Raw genomic sequence first — 26,237 nt, 5'->3', positions numbered from 1 at the left:
ATATACTAAGTAATACAACATACAGTGAGTCAAAAATGGAAAATTATAGTTTAGGATCTACGCATGCGCAGTTTGATCCAAAAATTATGCCCCGCCTCTTCCGTGACAACTCTCACACATTCAAAAAAAGTCTCGCTCTCACACATTCAAAAAGAGTTTCGCTCTCACACATTCAAAAAAAGTCTCGCTCTCACACATTCAAAAAACGAGTCTTAGTACTGTGTGTTCAACTTTAGTCTTGTGTATGTGAGAGATAAACGTCTGTGTGTGTGTGTGTGCGAGCTGGTAGCAGTGTATGTGAGCGAGACAGTTAACGTTTGTGAATGTGCGAGCTGTTAGTAGTGTATGTGAGAGATAAACGTCTGTGTGTGTGTGCGAGCTGGTAGCAGTGTATGTGAGCGAGACAGTTAACGTTTGTGAATGTGCGAGCTGTTAGTAGTGTATGTGAGCGAGACAGTTAACGTTTGTGAATGTGCGAGCTGTTAGTAGTGTATGTGAGCGAGACAGTTAACGTTTGTGAATGTGCGAGCTGTTAGTAGTGTATGTGAGCGAGACAGTTAACGTTTGTGAATGTGCGAGCTGTTAGTAGTGTATGTGAGCGAGAAAGTTAACGTTTGTGAATGTGCGAGCTGTTAGCAGTGTATGTGAGCGAGACAGTTAACGTTTGTGAATGTGCGAGCTGTTAGTAGTGTATGTGTGCGAGACAGTTAACGTTTGTGAATGTGCGAGCTGTTAGTAGTGTATGTGTGCGAGAAAGTTAACGTTTGTGAATGTGCGAGCTGTTAGTAGTGTATGTGTGCGAGAAAGTTAACGTTTGTGAATGTGCGAGCTGTTAGTAGTGTATGTGTGCGAGAAAGTTAACGTTTGTGTGTGTGTGACATTTTAGTATTTTTTGAGTGTGCGTGGCTATTTTTTTGGAGTGTGCGAGAGTTTCTGGTAGTGTGTGAGAGACAAAATGTAATTTTTGGAGTGTGCGAGAGTTTCTGGTAGTGTGTGAGAGACAAAACGTAATTTTTCTGAGTATGCGAGGCAACTTTTTTGGAGTATGCGAGAGTTTCTGGTAGTGTGTGAGAGACGAAACGTAATTTTTTTGAGTATGCGAGGCTACTTTTTTGGAGTATGCGAGAGTTTTTGGTAGTGTGTGAGAGACGAAACGTAATTTTTTTGAGTATGCGAGGCAACTTTTTTGGAGTATGCGAGACTTTTTGGTAGTGTGTGAGAGACGAAACGTAATTTTTTTGAGTATGCGAGGCAACTTTTTTGGAGTATGCGAGACTTTTTGGTAGTGTGTGAGAGACAAAACGTAATTTTTTTGAGTATGCGAGGCAACTTTTTTGGAGTATGCGAGACTTTTTGGTAGTGTGTGAGAGACAAAACGTAAATTTAGTCCTAAACGGCCCCTCATATTCCCGCTTCATTTATCATATCCATCCTAACTTGTTATTTTCAGCTTCAAACATTTTCCCGGTTCTACTTTCAAGCAGGGCCGTTTCCGGATTGTGGCGCGCCGGGAGGGAGTCACGTGATGACGTAGTGACGTCATCCGAACGCATTGAGCGTTTTCTATTAAATTGAGTATTGTATTTTTGATCACAAGTTTATGTGTTTATATTTAGTATAAATAAATAGAAGGTAAATTATAAAATAAAAAAAAACCAGTGGACACATACAAAAAAATATCTCAAGAAACATCGTAAGGGTGTTATTGAAAAGAACAGAAATATTTCTGACACTTGTTTTTTTATATATAATGTAAATAAAAGCAGATTCCTTTTTTTCATAAAGCAAAATATTGAATGGGTTTGTCTTAAAATCCTCAAGTCTGTGATTATTCTTATTTCTTGTGTTTATTCAGTTTTTTCTTCTACCCAACTTTCCAATAACTTGCTTGCATACAACACTATGTGAACCACCATCTTGTTTGGCAGAGTTATTTTGGAAGACATCTGTCAAGTCATCAGTCTTCCAACAATTTATGTAATTAAAAAAAAAACATTGGTTGTAAATATATATTTTTTTATAAGAATCAGAATTTTGGATTTTATGTAGTTGTAAGCCATGCAGTTGATCAAAAAGAACAGATGTAAATAAAACAAGAAAAAATAACACTAATAAGCAGATAATTTCGTTATGCTTTGTTGGTTCAGCCCTGGTGGGCAAGTAATTTTTCTTTAAACCGAGTCAGTGTTAAGCCCCCATGCTACGATTAAGTATTCTTTTTTCAAATATGAATAAATGGCAAGTTGTCTTTTGTTGCGGTCAGCAGCACCATAGAAATACATTTCACAGCCTGCCACAGCAAGACTCACCTTCTCCCCCATTGCGTCTCTATTCGTGCTCATCAGCCCCATTCAGATGACCATATGGGGGAGACAGTGGCATGAGATCTCCTCCAGAGAATTCATTAGCAGCCCCGACTTGTACATTGGCAACATCCTTCTATCTACTTGAGGTGGCCAGTGAGGTTCGGGCTTGTGGGCATCCTCCGGCAATGACGCCACAACTTGCAGCAGCAGAAAAGTAATTGGACTGTTTGTCAGAGAAGTGGAAACTGTGACAAGACGCTTGGCGAGTCCTCAGCAATGACTGCGACACAGAAGGTGAGCGCAGGGCTTTGTGTATCCGTTATAAACTGTTGACTGTTTGTAATGACGGTTTAATTGTCGCAACTCGACTGGACGGCTGAGGTTAAACAAATGCCAGAGATATGAGGAGATTTTCTTCTCGCACAGGGAGACGACATGATGCGCAATGTATAAAACACAGCAGATAAAGAAATACTTTAATGCTTAGCAAATGACCAAACAGAACAAAAGCAGTGGTAAACATATTTTGCATTCAGTCAGTCTGAGGACAAATAAATATTTCATGTACATATGCCTAATAAAATAGATTTGTGTTTTTAATATAGACAAAACAAAGTCTAGGAAGCTTAATAATTTATAACTTATACAGTATGTACATATTTAAATAACCCATCAGTCTGATGAGCTGTTTTCTCTGTTTCTACATCAGTCTCTGTGGGCTAACAGACACTGTAAGTCATAATCATGAGTCACACATGCTTGGTATATCAGGTCAAGTTAATCCCCATCAGGAGCCAAAGGCATTTGTAGTTTGGCTGTGGCTGCAGGAACCAACTTGGCAGGTGAATGGCCTCACTAACTCATGAACACCTTGGTTAGCAGAAGAGACGAGGCTGCTGGGTTATGGAATGTGCATCATATTCACTGCTATGCAGGGAAACCCTTCTGTTTTCGTCTGAGTATTCAGAAGTGGCTGCCCATTATTTCTTCTTCACGGGCGAGATCTTCATGTCCTTTCTTGCTGTTCGTCTGTGCAGCGTCACGTCGTCGTCCTCTCCCGTCTGTTGCTTGGCAAAGTTGACAAACACCTGAACAAAAGAGAAATTCATTCAGAATGTGATCAGAGGCATTCTGGCTCATTGACTTTGCACCAGTTCCTCATCGCAGGCATTAATATAACAGTCCCGCCAATGACTGGATTGGAATCGTATGCAATTCCAAACAGAAAAAAAAGCATTAGGAGGTATAAGATTAGCTCTCACATAGTTAACTATTAAAGTCATCTTGCAATGACATCCATTGTCTATAACAGCGTATCCCTGAAGGCTTGTGCAGCTTGCAACAGAAGTGAAAAAAACGAACAAGATGAATAATAATACAATCTTTCATGTTTTAATACCAGCGTCCTTTGGCCTCATATCCACTCTCCGCAATGCAAAACTAAAGTTCTTACACACTTTCTTGTCAAAATGCTCGTCTAACCCACTTCAGTTTTAGTTTCTTGCACATTCAAGAACTTCATTCAGACTTCAGCCACTTTTACAACCTTGAAAACACCAGAACAAAAAAGATAAATAAAGAAAGTGTTCAAATATGGCAATGACATCAACAGGCAAATGCATCATCCTGAATCAAACACTTTGGACAAACTGGAGTAACAAGTTAAAAAAAATAATATGTCATGTGTGTCTATGAGAACAGGTGTACAGCATGGAAATAAAGTGTTGGTTTACATAGACAAACTCTGGTTTCAAAGGAACCTTTGAAGACAAAAAAAAATTGCACTCTTTAATGAATTTCAAAGTTTACAGGCACAATTTGAAAGCCAGTTTGCACAATTAAGTTCATTGTTCTAGTAGGACTAAGTGGTTAATTCCTGGCAGGTTTTCTTTTTGGCATTTGTAATCTAGTATGAATGTACAACGCAGTGTTATGAATACTGTAAGTGATCTGTTTTAAAGCTTATATTATCCATATTTCCATACTACACATTAGTAGAAAATAGTTATTTTTTATTATTTGTCGTTAGATGTCTTTCTAGCTCAGTAATTTCCCTCTGTGCATTAATGGAGCAGCCATCTCTTAAACATAGGAGGAAGAAGGAGGTGCTCCTACAAGCCATATGAAGACACCAAGTCTTGCCTAACTGTAATGTTTTGCCTGTAAATGGCGTCGACCTTGCAGTCTCTAAATGACTATTTTTGCTTCCTTTTTCTATTTTTTCCCAGTGATGCATCACAAGAATTAATTTTGAGCTTTTCTGAGTCTAAATTGTTCCCGAAAGCCAGAATTGAAAGTGATCAAGTGAACTAGTTTTCCCAACACAATTACGAATTAGGTTTACGAGAACATTCTGTAATTGGGTATCCGATGCTCGATTACGTTTTGTTAGCAAGCATCTGACAGCAGCTCTTATGAATTTTTAACACATTGCAATCTTTTTCTTTTTAAAAATAAAGTGTAATTGTTTTTGTTGTGATTGTCACATCTCAGCGTTACCTGGTCCAGTGTTGTCTGGGAAACAGAGTAGTCCTCGATGCTGAGCCTGTCTTTATTGGCCACCACCAGCTGGAAAATCCTCGCCAGGGAGGATGAGGCAATTTCATACTGCAGCGTGTTGTAGTGTTTCTCCCGCTGAACACAGCCGGGGAAGGAGTTCTCCATAAAGCTCTCCACAGGCTCCAGTTCTGGACACAAGCCTGCTTTGGCTCCCCTGATTTTCATTGTCACAACGTAGCCGTCGCCAAATCTGGGTTCGAGGAAGCAAGGCACAGAAACACTGCATACTGCTTTCTTTGGTGGCTACAGCTCTGAACATTAATGCTTCTGTCATCTATAACGTGATGGTATATATGTATATACCATCACGGTATATATATATATATATATTAATGCTAGCCTCAGACTTACAGTCACAGATTGGAACCACAGTTATTGGGTAAGTAAGAAACAAACTCTTACTTGTATTTGAGGTGCTGGATGGTACCAAGACACTTGAAGGTCCCGTTGACCATGATGGCCAGTCGGGTGCATAGAGCTTCACACTCCTCCATGCTGGTGGAAAACAACAGCAATCCATCGTTATTCATGTCTGTGACCTTTGTCGCCTTGTCAGACCACAAACTTTAATACTTCTTATTAGAGCTTTATGTAAAGGATGAACACAAAGTAGTGCGTTTATATGAAGTGGAAGGAAAATCTTTAGCACACATTGGTTTTAAAGTCATACCACAAAATCTCAATTGGATTTAGGTTTGCACTTTGACTGGGCCTTTGTAGCAGAGGAATAATGCTTTGCAGACTTCTTGGATTTCTTGTTCTGCTGAAAAGTGCAGATTGGGTCTCTTGGCTATTACTCTAAATAATGATGTCCTTTTCCAGCCTGTCAGTTTAGATCAGGGGTCCCCAAACTTTTTCCTGCGAGGGCCACATAGCTGTTCCTTTCTCTGGTCGGGGGCCGGTCTTAGTTTTTGGAGAAAGAAACCTTAGAAAACTTTGAGTGAAACTGTGGACCGGGGGGGGGGGGGTGCTGGCTGGTTTATTGCCGACGACATATTCGCGCTTTTAGATAGATTTTTACCCAGAATGCAAATGGAAAAAAACCGTGAGTGAAACGGTGACTGGGACTGACTAGTATATATTCCATTGAGGGAAAGTTAGTTTCACATCTGCTCAAGAACCCCCATGGTGGTTGAACAAAAATCCACATATAAACCAGAAAATACAATATATAAAAAAAATCACTGAATGCTCTCTGGTATGAGGAGGCGGGCCGGATCCGGCATTGTTCAGGGGGCCGGACCAAATGACGTGGCGGGCCGGATCCGGCCCGCGGGCCGTAGCTTGGGGACCCCTGGTTTAGATAGACAGCTTAACCTTGGTAGGTTTGTGGTTCAAAATGATAATGTTCTATAACCAACCCCAACTTTATCCCCAACCTTTCTGCTGTATTGTATGATCTCTAAAATGTTATTTGTTCATTTGTATTTCAATAAATTTAATTATTATTGACAAGTTCATTTATTTCTGTAACTCAATTCATTATGTGAAATATAATATACAGTAATTACATAAACAGATCATTTTCAGCTTACAAGTAATGAGAACATATTAAGTTGCTCAGAAAATTAGATCAAATCAGACCAATTAAAGAAAACATTTTAATAAAGAAATGTGAACCTAATGAACAGTTTGTTTAATACAGGCTTTAAGGTGTTTATTTGGAAAGGTAGCAAGGATCAAAGGAACAAATATCCCATTTTAAGGAAATGTACATGTACATTGAAAATAAATGACTCGCAAATGGATTGAATTTCCTACTTAGGTGAGTTTTGGAGCCAGCTGGTTGCACTCGAAAAAATAAGGGGATTTTTATGGGACTTTTATTTTTGTTAAAATGTTAATTATATGTAGAAATTTCCTTCCACAAACAATAATATCTGAATGTTTTTTGGTTTTTTTATGCCTTTGAAAACAGGCTAACTGTGCTTGGTTAGCTGCTGACACATGTTTGTGGGCCAAGATTTTATTTCATCACAAGGTTTCGAACCTGTGTGACGTTAGCACCACGGCCCTGCCGTCCTGAATCACACTCATGATGGCGTTCCACAGAAAGCGGCGAGAGTGCGGATCCATCCCAGTCGTCGGCTCATCCTAAAAAAAAAAAAAAGGAAAACAGCTACAGAACAAACAACAAACTTGTCTCTCTGAGCACATAGCACCACACGAACAGAGACCAAGTCCTTATCTCTATCAGCATATGGCAACAAATCACAGATTTATGCCAGTTTGAACTGAACTGCGTCGTTTTCGTGCCAACATATAAAACATTCCAGGCCAGGCCTGACTGAACCCATATGGCTTACCATCTGGATCCATAGACTATTTCATTGATAAATTCTTGCATAAAATCTAAAAAACACAAGCAAAGGGCTCTGTAGCTTGTCGTCGTTGGCTCCCCTACCAGCAGGACCAGCGCAGGGCAGCCAATCATTGCGATGGCTGTGGACAGTTTACGCTTGTTGCCTCCGCTGTAAGTTCCTGCGCTGCAGCCAGCGTATTCTGTCAGGCCCAGCTTCTGGATGCCCCACTCTGCCACCTGCAGAAGAAACAGAATCTAAGTTCAGAGGCCACTTCAATGCATCACTGGCGGATTCCTTCATAAAAGAATACGCCAAAAAAAAGGAAAAAAACAGATGGGAAAAATGGGGATGGAGTAAACAAAACGTGAAGAGAAGATGGAGGTCTTTGCCATATGTGTAGCAGAGTAGAACATCCTAAGGTGCTTCAATATGTGAAGCAGCTGGAGTCCCACTTACTCTGGGGATCTCTGATTCGGGCACCCCTCTGAGTCGGGCGTAGAGGTAGAGATGCTCCCTGCCGGTAAGAAGCTCATCAATGGCATCAAACTGGGGGCAGTAGCCCATGTTCTGGTGCACGTCTAGTATCTCTGTCAGGATGCTGCCGATATAAACACAATATGTTACTTGAGATACTGCAGGAGCTCAAAGGATATGGAACATTTTTAGATGGCGTTAGCTATATGGAGACATGATGCAAATGTCTACATTTAGAAATTTGTCAAAACAACATCAGATTCGGGGTGTCAAAAGTCTGATTCTCTCTCTCCTGATTAGCACATGTTCACTTGTGTTTAGAGACGCGGGTCAGTTTCATTATCAGATGGTGTCCAAACGGTCTAATTCTCAGGGCTGTTTTAGGATTCACCCAGCTGGAACTACATGCAGGATGAGCCACGAGAAACAAACTTTTGTCATTACATAGAGCACTGAAAAAATATTCATACTCCTCAAATTTTTATGTATTTTGGGGGGGGGTTGAGTGCAGTACACAGAAACAACGTGGTGAAAGCTATGACATAAAAGGAAAATAACATGGTTTTCAACTGAAAATCTGAAAATCATTTGGCTGCAAGTTTAATTTCAAGATGTGTCAGGTCTAATATGCATGACATTTTATCTTGCATTTTAAAAGTTTCACTAACTTTTAAAATGTCTTATGGATGTGCATTGCAAAATTGCTAAGTTTTGTACAATTTTTTTTACAATTGTGTTCATTAGGGTCAGAGTAAAAGGAGCCCAATGCATTCTGTAGATTTTTGTGTGTTGAAAATGTTGAAAATCTAATTTTATAATTATCCACTACTTTTTATTGGTCAATCTTATAAAATTAATTTGAAATGTATGTAAGTTTATGGGTCAGTTGGTATAACTACATTTGCAAGGTACTGTGTCTTAATTTTTTTCTTTTTTTTTTTTTTTTTTAAGCAGGGACAGGAATGCCTTTATTATTCAATAAATGAGCTCCACCTACCTGTACCCAGCCACAGTAGCCTCTCCAGAGCTGGCATCAGTGTCACCTGTCAACATTTTGAAAGTTGTTGTCTTCCCAGCTCCATTAACTCCCAGAAGGCCGAAACACTAACAACAACAAAAGGACGCCATTAATACCAGAAGCACAGAAAACTGTGGCACTATTATAAAGAATGAATATCATCAAGAAGCTCAAATGTTTCCTCTCTTATGGTTTCAGTCACTAATCAGTGCTTTCTCAGGTCAGGGCATTGCTGTAAAGTCAATGAATCAATGCAATTTGCTGTCACTGGTTAGATGGAAAATGTTTTTCCAATCAGCGTAGCACTGTATTCTAAGCAGGATTACATGGAATATTAATCTGACAGTATGACTGGATTGATTTGACTTTATACTTTACATATAGATCAGATCTGTTTGTTTTTTCAAGTGCTTTGAGATTTATCATTAACCGCCGTCACAGACAAACTGATTTGAATGACATTTTGTATTGTGTATAAATATCTATTTCAACTGTTTTCATGAAAACAAAATAAATTTAAAGTTGTGAATTTTAACTATTAGCCTTTATTTATTCACAGACAAACAGACACAATTTGTGGCAAAAAGAAAAGGTAGAAATAGATCTCAGCATGGATGAACTCAGTGACTTCACCTCGCCTGCAGGGACTCCCACACAAATCCGGTCCACAGCTGCCCTCTTTCTGCCCACATACGTCTGTACAGAGAAACGATAATATCTCATTTTATTGGAGCAGTACCAAAGCAAATGTAGCGACCACAAATATATTTTAAAACACACCTAACTGGTGAATCATGTGCAGTGTTCTGACTTCTGAATTTTATAATTTCATATATTTTATTCTGGTAAATTAAGATTATTTGTTTGTTTGGTGGAGTGAAAAGCAGTTTGTGGACAAAGGAGTTAAGGACAATTTTATGTAATTCTGAAGATATTTCTTTAGTGTCCACTTTATGTTCCTCCTTTTTATATGTAAAAGAAAAAAATTATAAAGTTTAAGCAACTTGGGCAGTGACAATTATTTCCTCCAGAATTAATCTAATAAAATATCTTATTCTGTTATATAGAAAAAAATGAAACATGATACAGTCCAATGCAACAAAAAGAAATTTCCAAATTATCATCTTTTATATTAGATAAAACTTCATTTATTTATTTTGTGTGTGTTTTATTTAATATTGGTATGTATACATTTCATATGTTCACAAATGCACCAAGTATTTTATTTGATCATCCTTTTATTGTCAAACATGGCTGCTGTAGTTAGGCATGGACAAAGAACAAGATCAAGTTACGGTTTCAAAACTGCTAACGTTTTTGGTCATATTGTTCCTTTAAATGAGATCTGAACTGCACTCCTCAGATCGTTCCTGAACAGTTAAGTGTTGTATTTAGCAGCTTTGTGGTGCTGATGGAGGCTGCAGCTATCAGGGACTGTTGTTAGTTTATGCAGCCATTGTCAGATGGTAGATTATTATATTTATCAAGATAATGTAATGCCGGAAGGAAAATAGCTTCATATTATCATAAAAATATTACTGTTTGGTGACTGTTTAATTCATGTGATTTATGTGAGCAAACACCTAGTATTCAATACACTAAGTAGTAAGAATACTTTCTAAGAATCTTAGAAAAGATGCGGAAAAGTTTGATGTAAAGATTTTTTACCTTTGAGAGGTCCCTGATCTGCAGGATGTCCTTCTTGCTTCCTCCCTCATATATCCTCCGCCTTTCCTCTGCAACATCCTCATCCTCATCTTTCACTACAGTCTGTTTACAGTCTGGTAACCTGAGAAATAAAGAACAAAGTCCTCTAAGGAGGAATCGACAAGACCAGAGAAATGCCTTTTCACAAGCTAGCTTGAACAGCTAATTCAAGCTAATTGCTGAATTAGATAATTCAAGCTATTCGGTTTTAATATATTTCCATTCAGTGCATTAAATGTTGCTTGTGTGTGTCAATTGCAAGCTTTTACCAGTGATCCAAGAAGAACCGATACTGGATCAAAAGGTTGAGACCAAAGTACACAAAGCCTTCCACTAGCATAAAAAAGATGTTTTTTCCCACAAAGTCCCACCGGAAAGGATCCATCTTGTATTCTTCACCTTTAAAAGAGAAAAAAGAAAGACATACCACAATATTTTGACTTGTGATATGAAACACACACACACAAAAAAATCAAAGCTTTACAAACAATTTAACATTTTGTCAAGAATTCCTATTCTCATTTTTTCTTCTTATTTTCTCCCATTAAAACAACAAACTTGAGTGCAGTTAAATGCAATTTTTGTGGTACATCAAGACAAAGCAGTGCATAATTCTCAATTATGTAAGACGATAGATCAATTTCAACATTTACATCACAATAAAAAGCAGTATAAAGTTGTTTTTTTAGAAAATAAGCACTTTCCAGACTCCCATAATGAGCACACAGAGTTCGTAACCTCTGTGAAAATCCAGCTGTTCTGTGAGACACTCAGAGTTTTGTTGGAGAACATACAGCATCATGAAAACCAAGGAACAAAGCAGACAGATCAGGGGTAAAAGTTGTGGAGAAGCTTGAAGCAGATACAGATCCTAAGCTTCGAACATCGTACATAGCAAACAGAAAACAGAAACCGCAAGAAGTAATGTTTGAAGTAGGGAAGGAGCCATGTAGAGGACACAGAAAAACATTTAGTAGAAAGTTATCGGGTAGGATGACCTGCAGGACAAAGGTGAAAACTACTACAGCGCATCTCCCTGAGAATACCATGGTGGTGACGGAATCAATCTGTGAGGACGCTCTTCTTTAAGAGTGACGGGGAAACCGAGTTTTAAACTTTTTAATGTGTTCTTGCACATTCTTTGTCAACACTTTTAACGAGTGAAACACCACGCGGCGCTCACCAAACCTGGCGTAGACATCAGTTACAGCCTGATTCATGGCCATGTCTATCAGTCCTCGCCCCAGGCAGAAGTGAGGAAACACCAGCAGCAATTTCTTCAGCCACTCGTTAAACGTCAGCAGAGCCTGAAAACACAGGAACACGTCGCAGCAGCAACGATATGAAAACACATCTGATGGCATAGAAACCAGAGCTCTGCGACAAATACAGGCTAATATTTATGTTCCATTTGTAAACTGTTTGCAAAACACAACATGATGATGCCATGCTTGGGACTCGGTGTAAAACTTTATCTGTAAACAGACAAAAACAATCTCAAGTAAGCATTTGTGTTGTGTGTGCCCATTTTGAATAATGTCCTCATTTTGGTTTTGTTTTGTTTTTTTTCTGTATGGAAAAAGAAGTTCTTTTAATGAAGCTAATTTTTCAAACTTGGCAAGAATGATGGCAATTTTATAATGCACAATTTTATGAATACTTTTTGAGAAATATCAACAAACATTAATATGACTCAGTCCACCTGGAGAGCATCTCTCATGACTCATCTGCGGTGAGAAAAATGGAGCGCAGATGTTCAGAGGAGACAACCATCTGCTGGAGAACGGGCTCTATGTTTTTATCATAGTAGATTACAATGAGAGTGCATTCTACAAACTTTACCCAGCTTTGGTTTTACCCTACTGCCCCCCCCCTTTTTTTTCTTTTTAAACACATAAAGTTTGCATACATATTTGTCCGGACAGAGTCTTCAGACCAAATATTGTCTTCCACACTCAACCTTGAATGTTTAGGCCTCATTAAAATGTTTTCCACATTATTCACCGAAATCTACCATTTCCTCTTTGACGCACGCTAAAACAAGTTTGAGTCCGATCTTAATTAGCATCTCCTTGTCCCCTCTTGGTATTTTTTTTTCCTTTCTGGTTTGTCAGACACTCGTCTGCCCTCGAGGCCTCACAGCAGACTTTAGTCCACATCTGCATTAATCAATTTATGTTACTTGCAACTGAGGGGATCCAGACGTTCAGAAAACATGGCTTGTTTTGAGAAATAATTCACCTCTTACAGCCGCGGGCAACAGTACGAAACAGAAACAGGAGGAATTTGCATGAATGAGTTCTTCAGCTGCAGGTCAATTTTTTCTTTTTTCCCCAGCGATGATATGACAGATACTGATCTATAATTGTTTCCCTTATAATAGCATAATCTATTTATTATACACAATCACACGCAAAACGGTCTCTTAATATTATTGTGTGAAATAATACACTGAAGAAACAGACCTCAACATGACAGTTTTCATTTCTGTACTTGAATAAAGCAGTAAATTGCTCTGTGGGATGAGTCTCATGTGGTTTGGTAATAATTGAAAAACTCACTCAAGAATCAAATTGTTTGTGGTAGATATATTTGCCCACAGTAAATTGACACCTCTGGGTAAATATGGAAAGTAGGAGCGTTAAACAATTACAACTCGTCTTTTTAAAACTTACTTAAAAACTAACAAACACTTACACAGTTAACTGGGATGTGACCTGATCTGCATCATTGCAGGTCTAGCTGTGGGTTTTTGTTCCATAGTTTCTGGCTTCTTCATGTAATAACTGATTACATTAAGTTTTTAGAGTTCTGCTCTAAGTTAAATTGTACATCTCTTCCACTACTTGTTACTAAGTATGCCACTTTGACTCATTAACTTTATTTCTTACCCACATTAAGTCCTTAACTTTAATGAAGAAGCAGCAAATTTTACTTTGTTACAGTAAATCTTTCTCACTCACCTTAAAATGATCAGTACTTTAGGAATAATTCAGGTCAAACCATTAACAAGCTTTTCCTTTTGCTCATATTTCGGTTATCGTGTGTCCTTACCCGATTGTTTTCAAAGAGTTCCAGGATGAAAGTGATGGCGCTGCTGTTGATGCCGATAAACAGATTGATGCAGGACAGAGACACGTACGCAGTGCTTGGGACACTAAATACGTAGGACATGGGGTACATCATGGGTGTCACTGACCACCTGAAAGGAGAGGCTGAGAATTATGAAAATAGCATGTTTAAAAGGCAAATGTCACGTTTTAGAGCCATAAAATGCTCAACAGATGTGAGAACACACAAAATCAGCTACAAGGATCATCTATGCAGGAAATGTGGGGGAGCTGCATTGAAGTAAACAGGCAAAGAGGGCAGATTTCTCCTCTTCAAATTGGTGTTTCTCTCTGGGAGAAACACCAATTTGCCCCATGAAGCAACGGGAATCCTGGATTAAAGAAAAGGAACAGCTCACACCTCAGAGGTTAGCACAAAGCACAATTCATGCCATGGCAACAGTTAATAGTTTGAACAAAACCCAACCAACCAGATGAAAGCCACCACCACACCTGGTGTTTGTGAGCATAATCATCTTTTAGGTAAGAACAACTTTTTTTTACATCACATTTTTTATTTCATGTGTAATCTGTCAGTAGAATATGTTGATGTTTACAGATCCTGTTAACCTTTGGTGTCAGATAAATAAAGTTTTCTATTCTATATCAATGACTTCTCTATGCAAATGATCCTCGTGCATCTTTAACTTTGACTTTCTTGAATTACAGACTTTGCTCTTTTGAATTCCTCCGTATTGGGTGTTTTTTAGGTCTCTTAACTCCTGCCCTCAGAAAACATTTCTCCTGACTTTCATTTCCCTGCCAAATATATTTTGTATAAATCTTCCCTTTATAAAGTCAATTTTGAGATAGAGACTTTATTATTACTACTTTTATCTGAGATCAACTTTGGGTAGATAGATCATTTTTATCTTGTCTGCCTTTTCGGCTGACTTGTGTTTGCATTGTTTTTCCTGCCACACTGTTTAATTTTTTTTCCATTACTGTGATGGGCAACACATTTAAACACATTTGAAAAGGAAAAAAATATGTTGAAATTAATTGTTTTTAATCTCTTGGGCGTTTAATTTCCTTTATAAATATAGACATTCGGATGAGACAGGCTGGATTTCTCCAAACTATCTCTCCCAGAAACAATTTGCACTTTACTTCAAAATGCTTTAAACATTTACTTTATATTTAATTAAACTACATTTAAAAAAAAAATCAGCAGCTTACCCATAAAGAAGAAGAAGAGCTATTAATGCTGGGAGGTTGGTTGGTGACGTGTAGCACTTTTTATCAAATGCCATGAAAATGCCAACCACCATTGCAGTGCTGAGAAAGTAGTTCATCTGAGAGAGAAATAAACGATGAGATTATAAAGCAAAATCTGCAACAAAAAAAACAACAAATTAAAGATTATATAAAACTCATACTATCACAATATATTTTAAGAACTTCTTTTTCAATCTGGAACTCTCTAATTAAAACGGTATTCATAAACCACACACATTTGTAAGCAGTTTCATTTACGGAGCCGGATCTTACTCACCATGTCCCAGAAGAAGTTGGCCACCCAGTACACACAAGGACTCACTCCACTGACAAACTGCAGGTGTTTGGCTTTGGTCACTCGCTCCTGGATGAGGTAGAGGACGAAGCTGGCAGGGATGAAGGACATGGCGAAAATGACACAGATCGCCACAACGGCGTCCACAGAAGTGGTCAACCTGCAGGAAGAAAGGAGCAGAATGAAATCACAGCTCTGGTCTGGGTTGGGTTTTTGTTTTTATTAGATGCTGGAATGCAGTGGCTGAATAAATGCAACCAGATTCTTTATCGTTTTCAGTGTTGGATTATTCCATGGCAATTCAAATCTGTTTACATTAACACTTTTTACGCATCTTTACTAACGCTGGTAATTTTTGATCCCACAGCGTACTCAGACTGCTTTTGAGAAACTGCGATTAAAAACTTGCTACAAAGCAGATACAAAAACCAAACACAGTGTTTTAGACTTAGCATTTCTAATCCTTCAAAACAAAACAAAAACACAAAAGGTGCAGCTTTGCTCACACAGTGACTTCAGAAAGCTGCTCCTTGGTTAGATTCAGAGGGTGATTGATGGCGGTGATCCCATACTCGGCAGGTTTGGCGAACGAAGGGAGGAAGGCTCGCAGAATGGCGTTGTTGGCCACATTCATGAAGGCCACCATGGCGTGCCAGCCTTTGTTATTATACCACACCTGACAGAGGATGGTAGAGGCAATACAACACATCCAAACAGAAATATTCATACGCCGAGTGCAAGCAAGCTTTCTTCATAAAACTTACCTTTACATTAAACTCGCTCTCCATGAAGTGTAAGAACGTACCGATCTCCCTCAGGGCAAGTCTGGAGTAATGACCCTGTGAACAGGGGAGCTCAGAATGAGCCGACTGGATGGATTACTGTCTAATGTAGAGGTGAAAGCAATCAGAGCATTACCCCCGTTATGTTGAGCATCCGTCCCAGCTGGCGGAAAACGTTCTGGATATCTCTAGGATCCACGTCTAGGACGGGAAGTTGCCCTCCTACAGAGAGGCCTCCATACCTGAAAGAGATTCAAACCTGGAATTAAAAGAGAGAAACGTCGACTTCTAGATACAGAGTGAGACTAGAAATGCAGGTACCTTTGTTCATTCACCCAGTATTTGCTCTTTAAGCTGCAAAGTAATGATAAGAAAAAACGTTATTAGTAAAGGTAAAAAAAGAGAGAGAGAGAAAGAGAGAGAGAGGTAAAACGACTCCTTTGCAATTTAAAAAAAAATTTTTTTAGGATAATTCTCTGCTGTTCCAGTCCAACCTGCCTGGTTCTGATGAGACTGGGGTAGGTTTTCACCAGATAGTCAGAGATGTTCCGGTCGGTCAGATCCAGCATGATGTCTCCCGTGGCCTCCACCCGCTGCCGAGGGGGCAAGCCTCCCGCCCCAGCAGGGCAGATGGGCATCATGGTCAGCTTCTTGCTGGTGCTGCACTGGCAGGAAGGCGACGGGTGGCGCTGGTTCCACTCAGGACTCTGTAATATGTTGTGGACCACAGGGGAGACGCCAGGTTGCTCCCAGTCTGAGGCACTGGTGTTGCACATCGTCCTTGATAAAACAGAGACAGGGATGTTAATTGAGTTTATGATTTAGAATATTTCTCATGGCATTTGGCACAGCCTCCCAGACTTATTGGAGGCAGGTGTAGAATTGTTATTTCTGCATACATTTTTAATACAAACAGAAGATTATTTGACACTGAAGTACGTATAAAAGGATAGAGTTAGTGGTGAAACAAGCAGGGTATTTTTCATTCTGGACATTGTCTTGATACTCACTCTGGCAGCTCTCTTTGCATGCATCGTGTGCCAAGGCCCGGCATGCTTAACAAGCGATCTGTGAAGTGCTTCATTCTGGGGTCAAACGGACGCTCGTTGCTAAAAACAGAGGGAAACATTAAAGAAAAAAAGATAAGATTACTGTTAATGAGATTCGGATGATCCAGTGGCTTTGAATAGTACTTATACTCTTCTACTTCTTCACATTGTCACACTACTCAAAACTTCACAGTGTTTAATTTGGATTTTTTTTTGACATAAAGGAACATAAAGTGGTGCATAACTGTGAAATATGGGGGAAAATTATGCATGGGTTTCAATCTTTTAGGGAAGAATCCAAGAAGCCAAAGGTAACTCTAGAAAAGCTGCAGGGATCCACAACCATTATTATTATTATTATTATTATTGCACATCATAAGCAGCCTGTACAGAATACTGGGAACAAGAAAAGTCAAAGCCATCAGAAATCCTGTTTGCAATCTGTCACAAGTTATGTAAGGAACACAGATAACACCTGGAAGAAGATGCTTTAATAAAATGACACCAAAACTGAACCTTTGGTCCTCCTGGAAAACAAAAACCACAAAGTCCAAACCTCATAGAGACACGTCCCAAAATGACTTGCAGATGTAATTGCAACTGCTAAATTAGATTCTTCTAAGTATTGACACAGGGATGTTGGATGTAAATGCAGGCTATACTTCCAGATTTTTATTCGTAAATGATTTTGAAAATCATGTATTGTTATCCTTTCACGTCAGAACGATTCACTACCCAGTGTCGGTTTACCAAATAAAATCCTAAAAGCCTGGAACTGAAGTTTATGGTTGTAACTTGACAAAATGTAAAAGAAAAAAAAGAAAAAAAGTTACAAGCGAATGAATAGTTTGGTAAAACACTTCACAATATTTTTGCGTTATTGTCTGACCTGAAGAAGGTGAACTGCTGTCCGTACATCCAGGGCGTCAGAGTTAGGCTGGGATATTCTCCAAATGGAGGGACAATCAGCGTGAAGATCAGAGAAATGAGGACGAAAGTGGCGGGAAGCACAATCTGAAAGCACAGTTACATGTTTAAATAAGGATCAGAATCTATTGGGCATTAGTAAATAGAGATATCAATGTCTTCCCCAAGGTTTTTCCCCTCCTTCTGGATGCAGATTATGTATGCTAAAATAATTTGAAACTCAGAAAAGCAACAGCCATTTTTATCAGTGGATCTCCGTGTTCGCTTCGCCCAGCAGTACCTGTGCCAGGAAGTCTTTTCTGCTTCTCATAGCGTGATGGAATCTCTTCACCAGCAACGCGTGGAAATGCTTCAGGATCAGTGAAAAGCCCTTCACCTGTCTGGATCCCTTCCCTGCACTGTTGTCAGAGGTAATCCCATTTACACCGTTATTCTCTATTATAAACAAGAAAACAAAAGATGAGTATTAGTATAACAAAAAAAAAAAAAAACACGTTTTCGGTCAGGCAACTTTTGACACCAGGTCAGCTTAAATTCTGATCTTTATTTCTTCATCTATAGAATAAAATGCTTTGCTAAGTTTTGAAAGCTTATGCAGCAGGAAAAGAAAGAGCATGTAATGAACAGCAGCTGCTAACTGAACCCCTTAGAACTGGGTTGTTTTGTGGAAAATTTGTTTTTAAAATTACTCCATTTAATGGAAGTCCTATTTAGGAATTCCCTCAAATTAGAAATGCAAGATTGTACCAATAATAAAACATGGCATTTACATAACCCAGGTCCAGCAGGTTCTACGGGAGGAAGAGGGGAGTAACTGCATTTTTATTGAAGCTCTGTCCAAATGCTCCTCTTTCTCTGACCTTCCTCTTGGCCTACGCCAACTTTGCTGCCATTTTGTCTTCCCTGCAACATCCACTGTTCTAGAGGTGGGGCAAACAAACACAAACTACAGGGTTAGAAAACATAACAGACGCACGTTTTACAAAAGTGATGTGGCTGCTGTTTAGATCACACCTGCACAGTTTGCATGTTTACATCACGATTACGCATGCAGGTGTGGTGGAAGGATTAAGAACATGTTGGAGTAACAGACAAATGGGTCAGGAATTTAATTCCAGGAAAAGGTCAAGCAGAATATCAGTGGTGGCATTTACCAGCAGTGGTGGCATTATTTGCTGCTTCTCCATCTGCTGTGACCTTTAGAAATATCTGGAAAGGGAAAAAGATCATCCTTTAACTCTCAAAACATTCCAGGCAGTTATTTTATTAAGTATTTAAATATAAATGCTACAATGATATGTAAAAATTTTGCCAACATTCCTGCTACTTTAGGTGGATAAGCAGGAAATTCGTGGCGAAACTAAAGTAGAGTCCAAGATATTTGTTTAAGGTTTCTAAGAGGTGGTCATATGAGCAAGTCCCTGGAAATAAGTTCAAGGTGTCGTCTAATAAAATGAGTTGAGTTGAATTATAATCACAAAAACCAAATTTAGACAAATTTACCCAAACTGCTGTCAAATTTATAGCTATGGTGAAACTTGAAAGGACAAGTTTCTTTCATTTAAGAACCTGAACAAATTAGACCATTTAAAAAATGTTTCCTCTTTTAATGAGATAAATTCGGCACAATTTACACACAAAAAATAAACTGTTAAGTCCAGCAAGGTTTGTCAGAGATTCTTTCTCCCATAGTTTTGTTTTTTTCTTTTTGATGGTGTTAGATTTGTGCAGATGGGGGGAAACAAATGATTCTCCTCTGACCTTGAAGAGCAAAGTATAAAGCTGGGAAGGGAGCTGGTTTCGCTGCCAGTTGGCAGTGTGAGGGTTGTGTAAGCTTTCTGGAGGCTTGGGCTGCCTGCTGCCTTGAATTTTCAAGTGAAGTGATGACAAGTCTCTAGAGAGGTTTTGTTTACAAGCATTAAATCCAATCTTGGTGATTCTGGTCCAGTTTGTGACAGTATTTAGTAGTACTGGAAATTAAGAGGGAAACTTTAAGTTGGTTTTTTTTTAATCCTTTTAAAAGGTTGGGCTTTACTTTTGATGGACGCTTGAGATTGTCTAAATTCCTTATTTTTGAGGAATTTATAACCTTTAATTCCACCATCCATAACCTGGAGGTGTATGGATGGTGGATTGGGGTGGTGCACAATTTGGCAAAACCTTAACTTCTTACATCCTAAATCTATTGACAATTTTGTAAAATGTCGATGTTTTTTCTGCTTAGGGATTCTAATTTATGTGAGATTTTTTTCATTTGAATGCAGCACATGTAATGGTCCATGACACAAGTTAAATTCAGTTGAATACTGTAAAATTAAAACTGGAGGTAGTTCACATGCTGGCCACCAGATGGCATTAATGTGCTTCATAATCAATCTTTGGTATGTTTCAAAAAAGCATCAGCAGGCATCTCAGCTGCACTGAGACATCACTGAAAGGATTTTGTCGCCTACAAGGTGGCAAACTTTGTTGAACACCTGGGGACTGGAGCTAAGGCGAAGTCCAGGTTCGCTCAGTAGTCTGGATTTTATGGTAAATGTCAAGCATTCACACTTATTTATGCAATTAACCCTCTACTGCCAATTTCCCTACCTCCTCTAAGGATGTATCAGAGATGCCAAAGCTGCTCAGACCCATGTCAGCAAGAGTTTCCTCCAGCTCTCTAAACAGGCTGGCATAAGCTCGATGTTTGAACCCTTTATTAGGGAGCAAATAGGTCAACTCCTGTCCGATGGTCTCAATGAGCTTTGCCTCGGGAACGTGATGGTGGATCAGACTGGTGATGCAGTCGATGTCCCCTGGGAAAGAGACAGAAAAGTTACAGTTTTGGGAACTTTTCTTTTAGCAAAGTTTTCCCGAAGCAGCAGAAGCTGAAACAAGAACAAAAGAAGAAAAACTGCTTGGAAAGCAAAACACAACAAAAAACAAACACTATTATTCAAGAGAGAGAACCTGTGCTGGAGCAGCTCTGTGGTGTAGCATCTTAAACAGCATCTCCTTAGGCAGATGAGGAGCAAAAAGGCTCTTGTGTCAATATAGATACTAAATTATTAAAGTCTGTAAATAATGTGAGCTGTTCCAGCCTGTTTTAGGATTTACAGGAGAGATGCAGTGATGGAAATCATGAAAAGATCCTGTTAGCACCATTACTCACAAATTGCTCCTGATAGGAGTGAAAAATAAGGGGAAAATGTGTTAATGTCCACTTTTTTCAAAGGACAATCTCAATAAGGGTTAGCATTTTTTTATGTTAGAGGACATTGTTACCTGAGTAGACACCACCTTTTTGTGGACAGAAGGGGTTCTTAATATATATTGGTTCATAGTGCTACTTCTCTCCATACAGAAAACAAATTAATCTGAATTAAACCAGCAAAATTTCATAAAAATGCAAGAGGTCTGATTGTACCTTTATTAACCTGTCTTCATGTTCAAAACTGTTAAAGGATCTAAGATTATTTCTTGAGCACAATTCAAGGCGACTGCTGGGGACAAATGTGGGTTAGTTGTAGCATCATGAAACCAAATGACACACATCCGAGATATTCCGCCCTCTAGTGGAGGACTAAATATCACAGGTAGCACTTATCAGTTTTTTTTCCAAGAATCCAAGATGGCTGTTTATTATCCATGGAAATTAAAGTCAGCTGTTTGGTTCAGATGTGATTTTGGATATGAGCCATATGGACAGTGGCCCAGGGCGGCAGGAGAAAGGGCAGACACATGAGCTCCGGATAAAAACTAGAACTTTTCTGTTAGTTCTGTTCTAAAGCTGGCAACCCTGCTTGTTTAGTAGTTGCCTCCCACCCCGACCTGAGAAAAGGGAAACTCGGTAATGTACTTTGCCTGAGACTCCTCATCATTTATCCTTCTCCAGGAGTTCAGATAGTATTTTAATTGAAAATATGCATATCAACTATGATACAAACATTTAGTATTAGATTTTTTTAAGCATAGAACAACAAGCAAAAACATCGTCTCAAAGTAAATGTGAGCTCCTGCACAAGGTGTGGTTCAGTGGCTGCAGTCTTTGTGGGGACCCGATTGGTAACTTGAGGCTTCATAATAATCCTGTCACCTTTTCTTTTAATGTTATAAAATCAACTGAAAGCTAATGCTCTTACAAACACAAAGTTTTGTTGCACCCAAAATCTATTGTTTTTGGCAGAAAATACAGAAGGAACAAGCGGTTGAGTCTTTCTCTCACTAAGAACCCTGGGACTGGTTTATCTGTGAATAGTTTTGAAAACAATGTATATATTTAAAAAAGAAAACCATTGTGATTTCCAGTTACATTAATGCCTTCAGCTTATTTTGCTAAACAACTTTTGTCTAACAGCAGAGACAAGGAAAGGCAAAGAATAGCACAATAATGTCTTTTACAACAAATAAGGACAGACTTGACTGCAAATGCAACTTCTGCAGGAAGTGTTGCTTGCTAGCATGCAGATGAAAGGCTGACAGAGAACACAAACACTTACCCTCCAGAACTCTGTCTAGCTGCTGGTGCTGATTCTGAGACTGATCTTTGTATTTGGTGCAGATGGAGCAGGAACACGAGCAGTCTGAAGCACAGTCGCATTCATTCTGACAGAAACACGGAAAGACACGGGCGCTTTCAACAACAAATGCATATATGCTGACAGAAGAGGAGGAAACCCTGTTCTTTGTCTGCAGGCGCTGCACACCTCCCGCTTCCTGATGTCCTTCATGCGGCGTACGAGTGTTAGATAAAAGCCGACTCCAAAGCAGTTTTTGAGGAAAAGGGGGGACCCGCAGCAGTAGAGCTGTCCTTTGGAGATGATGGCGATTCGGTCACTCAGCAGGTCGGCCTCATCCATGTGATGTGTAGACAGAATCACGGTGCGGCCTGCACAAGGACCAAACTTTCACTGAGGTGACACACATTTCTGTTAAAAACGTAACAGAAATATAAATATAAATTGTTTCAATTCGACTTTCTTCTTTCCTTCAGCAGCTATGAATGATAGTTTTACAGTTTCGAAAGTTCACTACCAAATTAGGGAGTGTTTGTAAAATGCCAAAAAGGTTTGTTTCATTCTTTAAATTCAGCTTAAGCTTTAGAAAATGTCTTGAGTGGTAAAATCGTGACCAAAATTTGTAAAGTGCAATTCAAATTAGTGATTTTCACCTGATCTATATTTCAGCAGCAGATCCCAAATGGACCTTCTGGAGTACGGGTCCACTCCTGAGGTGGGCTCGTCCAGAATGACAACCTTGGATCCTCCAACAAATGCCATGGCAACAGACAGCTTCCTTTGCATACCGCCTGTAAAGTGCAGAAACACATAGTAACGAGAGGGATAAAATAAATTGACCTTCTCTGTCCTTTTCTGACCCATAAACAGACACAAGTGTCAGACCTGAAAGGTTCTGAGCCTCTTCGTCTCGCTTGTGAGGCAGGCCAAGGTCCAACAGCATGTTCTCCACCTCGGCCTGAGCCTCCTCTGGAGCCCGGCCCTTCAGCAGCGAGTAGAACAGGATGTGCTCCTCCACCGTGAGACTGGAACACCAACATGGCGCAGGAATCCATCATTTTGAGAAAAGAATAGAATAAAGTGTTGCAGGAATGGTTTAACCTGGGCAAGTCTTCAAGAACTATTTGTCGTTTGTAAAGAACAATCACGATGGGAAGTTTCTTGTGCAGCTTTATGCATGTGGAATAAACAATGTGCAACAAATCTTGATAATCATTCATCATATTCCTCCCAGTTCACAATAATGCCCTAATTTGTGTTGGTCTATCAGACAAAAATCATGAAATATACAGGAGATCTGTTGCAGGAAAAAAAAAATTAAAGTTCAGAGTATGAATAATCTTTGCAATGAAATGCAAATGATCCAACTCACTGATTGAAGAGGATGTTGTATTGAGGGCACATGCCCATAGATGTACGGATGATGTCTATGTCTGTCTTAATGTCTCTTCCGTTGACGTAGGCTGTGCCGGATGTGGGAGGATAGAGGCCAGTAAGAATGGACCTGGGAAGAATAAAGATTTCCATATTAATCCTATAAAGAGGTGGGTGGGAGTTGGTAACTTCCTTAAAAACCGAATAAGAGAGGAAGAAAGGATGGATTTTTATAAGTCTGATAAATTCTCATGATATTTTGATCAGTCTATGTATTAGTTTTTCATATCTGATTGAAAAATGTGCTTACAGTGTTGTTGTTTTTCCAGCCCCGTTGTGCCCCAGGAAGGATGTGATCTGCCCTTCGTAGAAACAGATGCTGAGGCAGTTCACGGCTGGACGTGAGCTGCCGTCGTACACCTTGACCAGATCCTGGATCTGCACGCCCAACACCAGGCCCAGGGGATCCTGCTCAAAGAACACCGGACCTGTAAGGAGGAAAAAGAGAAAGAAAAAGATGAAAGTATTTACAAAACTGCATTGGAAATAATCAGAGCATCATTTGATTCATCTCTTGGGAAGAAATTCAGTTTCAGATCAGCTGAAGTTTCCTTATTTTAGTTTCTTAGAACAATAGGAACCTTTATCTTCACTGAAATAAAATGTAATTATAAAAGATTATTTAAATTATACTCCTTTGCAAGTCTCATTTCACCTTCATGCTGTTGTGCAGTTCCCCTTTCTGTCCACTAGATGGCTTCAGAGAGTTCTCCAACAGAAGTCTGATTCCTCTTTGGGGTTTTTATTTCTCACCTTCACTCCCAGCATTCGGATCCTCCTCCTCCTGGACTGGATTTTCCTGTTGTTGTTTCAGCAGCTCCCTTTCTCTCTCCAGGCGCTCTCTCTTACTTTGGTGCTTGCAGGTTTTCTTGCTGGCCGAGCCATTGCAGGTATAAGTCTCGGGCGTGCCTCTGCTCTCAACGTCCAGCTCCTGGTTCTCTGCTTCCGGTTTCTTGGAATCTGGTTGGGTAAGACAAACTCCAGTAAAGGTCCCTGAATAATGGATTCCTGGCTCGGAAATATGATGATTTGTTCTACAACATTGTACTTGCATTTACATTATATAATAAATTATATTAATTGTTTTTGGCTAACACCATGTATTTCTGTATGTGTGCATCCTTGCAAATGTGATCTAATTAGACACTACTTTGTAAAAAAAAAAATATATATATATATATATATATATATATATATATATATATATATATATATATATATATATATATATATATATATATTCCAAGCAACAGTAGGAGCTTTTAAACTCGAAAATGTGCAAGGAGTTGCTTCAAATTATTTACAGCAGTAATTTAAATTAAAAATAAATAACTTATTATTCAACTTGCACTACTTTGTGTTGCTCTACCACATAAAATCCTAAGAAAATACATTGAAATGTAAATGTGACAGAATGGGAACAAGTTCTAAGGGTTTTTTTCTAAGAGGTACGACCTTAAGGCTTAAACTCTATGTAAATAAATATGATCTACTAGATCAAATAATAGGTCCTTCATCATTTTAAAGAAAAGTAGTACAGCTCTCAAACGGATTTTTCACAGGAGACCAACCTTGATCGGTCGTTTCTTGATACGACGGTGCAGGTTTCTGCCAGTAGGAGGGTTGGAGAGGGAAGTAGAACGGTCGACCGATGCCGTACTGTCCTGTAAAGCAAAAATTATTTGCTAAAATCCAAATAAGTTTGTTACGGTGCAGTGCTTAGTATTAGGTCTCCGACCTGGGAAGACGTTGTCCAGATACCAGGCCAGGACTCCATAGAGGACGGCATCAAACACCATCATGAGGATGGAGGTGAGGAAGGAGTAAGTGTCTTTCTCTAATGGGCTGGTCTGAATGTTGTTCCACTGCAGACCCAAACCTTGTTCTTCATACCGTGAAAGGTACTCTGTCCCAAAGCCAAAAGCCACCGGAGAGAGCAAGCTCTAGGAAAGCAAACAGGATCCACAAACAACACTAATTCAGAAGTGGAACTAAAATGTCTGTTGATCCTACAGGAATGGGTTTGACACATTTAAACCAAACAGCATAAATTATCTTTAGTTCTGTTCTTGCAGGTGTTTCTGAAAGCTTTTAGCCATGAGATGTGTGTTCATAGTCAGCCAAAGGAAAGACGGAATGGTTTAGAAATGCCTCCTACGCTCTCTTGAGTTTGCAAAACACCTTAAATAAAAAAAAAAAACGTATCAAGAATAATAACCAAACATACTGCCGCCAATTTCATGTTCCTGGTGATGCGGTCCTGCCACGCAAAACACAGGATGTGAGGCAGGTAGAGGGTGAAGTAGATGATTCCACTGCAGGCAGCAGCCAGGTTGGCTTTGTTGAAAAACACGCTCATCAGGAAACACTGCATGATGGTGGTCACAGTGAAAATCAGCAAGAAGAAGAAAACAAGGAGTGGGTCGCTATAATTCAGCACCTTTCCACCCTGCAAGAGAAAAAAAACATATTTTAAAACATATTTCACTCTAATACTGCCCACAAGAGGGCAGCATTACTCCCTTTAAGAAAAGAACTCAAAACAAACAAATGAAA

General features: G+C 39.2%; 1 protein-coding gene across 1 annotated transcript in view; it reads right to left on the bottom strand.

Moving 5' to 3' along the window:
* Positions 1-2,765: 2,765 nt before the first annotated feature.
* Positions 2,766-26,237, bottom strand: part of LOC106933670 (retinal-specific phospholipid-transporting ATPase ABCA4-like) — a 43,901-nt gene continuing 20,429 nt past the window's right edge. Inside the window, exons 15-49 of the mRNA XM_015013062.2 lie at positions 25,909-26,130; positions 25,420-25,624; positions 25,253-25,345; positions 24,435-24,641; positions 23,932-24,109; positions 23,620-23,751; positions 23,133-23,272; positions 22,901-23,038; positions 22,437-22,618; positions 22,230-22,335; positions 20,341-20,546; positions 18,903-18,957; positions 18,609-18,668; positions 18,029-18,183; positions 17,711-17,835; positions 16,783-16,881; positions 16,271-16,552; positions 16,094-16,126; positions 15,909-16,014; positions 15,755-15,829; positions 15,497-15,666; positions 14,973-15,150; positions 14,657-14,772; positions 13,422-13,569; positions 11,551-11,674; positions 10,637-10,766; positions 10,329-10,449; positions 9,294-9,356; positions 8,640-8,746; positions 7,625-7,766; positions 7,270-7,404; positions 6,856-6,959; positions 5,268-5,360; positions 4,806-5,055; positions 2,766-3,394 (exon numbers count right to left, since the gene is read on the bottom strand). Coding sequence (XP_014868548.2) covers positions 3,287-3,394; positions 4,806-5,055; positions 5,268-5,360; positions 6,856-6,959; positions 7,270-7,404; positions 7,625-7,766; positions 8,640-8,746; positions 9,294-9,356; positions 10,329-10,449; positions 10,637-10,766; positions 11,551-11,674; positions 13,422-13,569; positions 14,657-14,772; positions 14,973-15,150; positions 15,497-15,666; positions 15,755-15,829; positions 15,909-16,014; positions 16,094-16,126; positions 16,271-16,552; positions 16,783-16,881; positions 17,711-17,835; positions 18,029-18,183; positions 18,609-18,668; positions 18,903-18,957; positions 20,341-20,546; positions 22,230-22,335; positions 22,437-22,618; positions 22,901-23,038; positions 23,133-23,272; positions 23,620-23,751; positions 23,932-24,109; positions 24,435-24,641; positions 25,253-25,345; positions 25,420-25,624; positions 25,909-26,130 — 4,788 coding nt within the window. The 3' untranslated portion in view covers positions 2,766-3,286. The remainder of the gene's footprint in view (positions 3,395-4,805; positions 5,056-5,267; positions 5,361-6,855; positions 6,960-7,269; positions 7,405-7,624; positions 7,767-8,639; positions 8,747-9,293; positions 9,357-10,328; positions 10,450-10,636; positions 10,767-11,550; positions 11,675-13,421; positions 13,570-14,656; positions 14,773-14,972; positions 15,151-15,496; positions 15,667-15,754; positions 15,830-15,908; positions 16,015-16,093; positions 16,127-16,270; positions 16,553-16,782; positions 16,882-17,710; positions 17,836-18,028; positions 18,184-18,608; positions 18,669-18,902; positions 18,958-20,340; positions 20,547-22,229; positions 22,336-22,436; positions 22,619-22,900; positions 23,039-23,132; positions 23,273-23,619; positions 23,752-23,931; positions 24,110-24,434; positions 24,642-25,252; positions 25,346-25,419; positions 25,625-25,908; positions 26,131-26,237) is intronic.

This window comes from Poecilia mexicana, unplaced genomic scaffold, assembly GCF_051168715.1.
Source record: "Poecilia mexicana isolate PSO_F unplaced genomic scaffold, ASM5116871v1 scaffold_17, whole genome shotgun sequence".
Lineage (NCBI taxonomy): Eukaryota > Metazoa > Chordata > Actinopteri > Cyprinodontiformes > Poeciliidae > Poecilia > Poecilia mexicana.
This window is presented reverse-complemented; position numbering and strand designations above follow the sequence as displayed.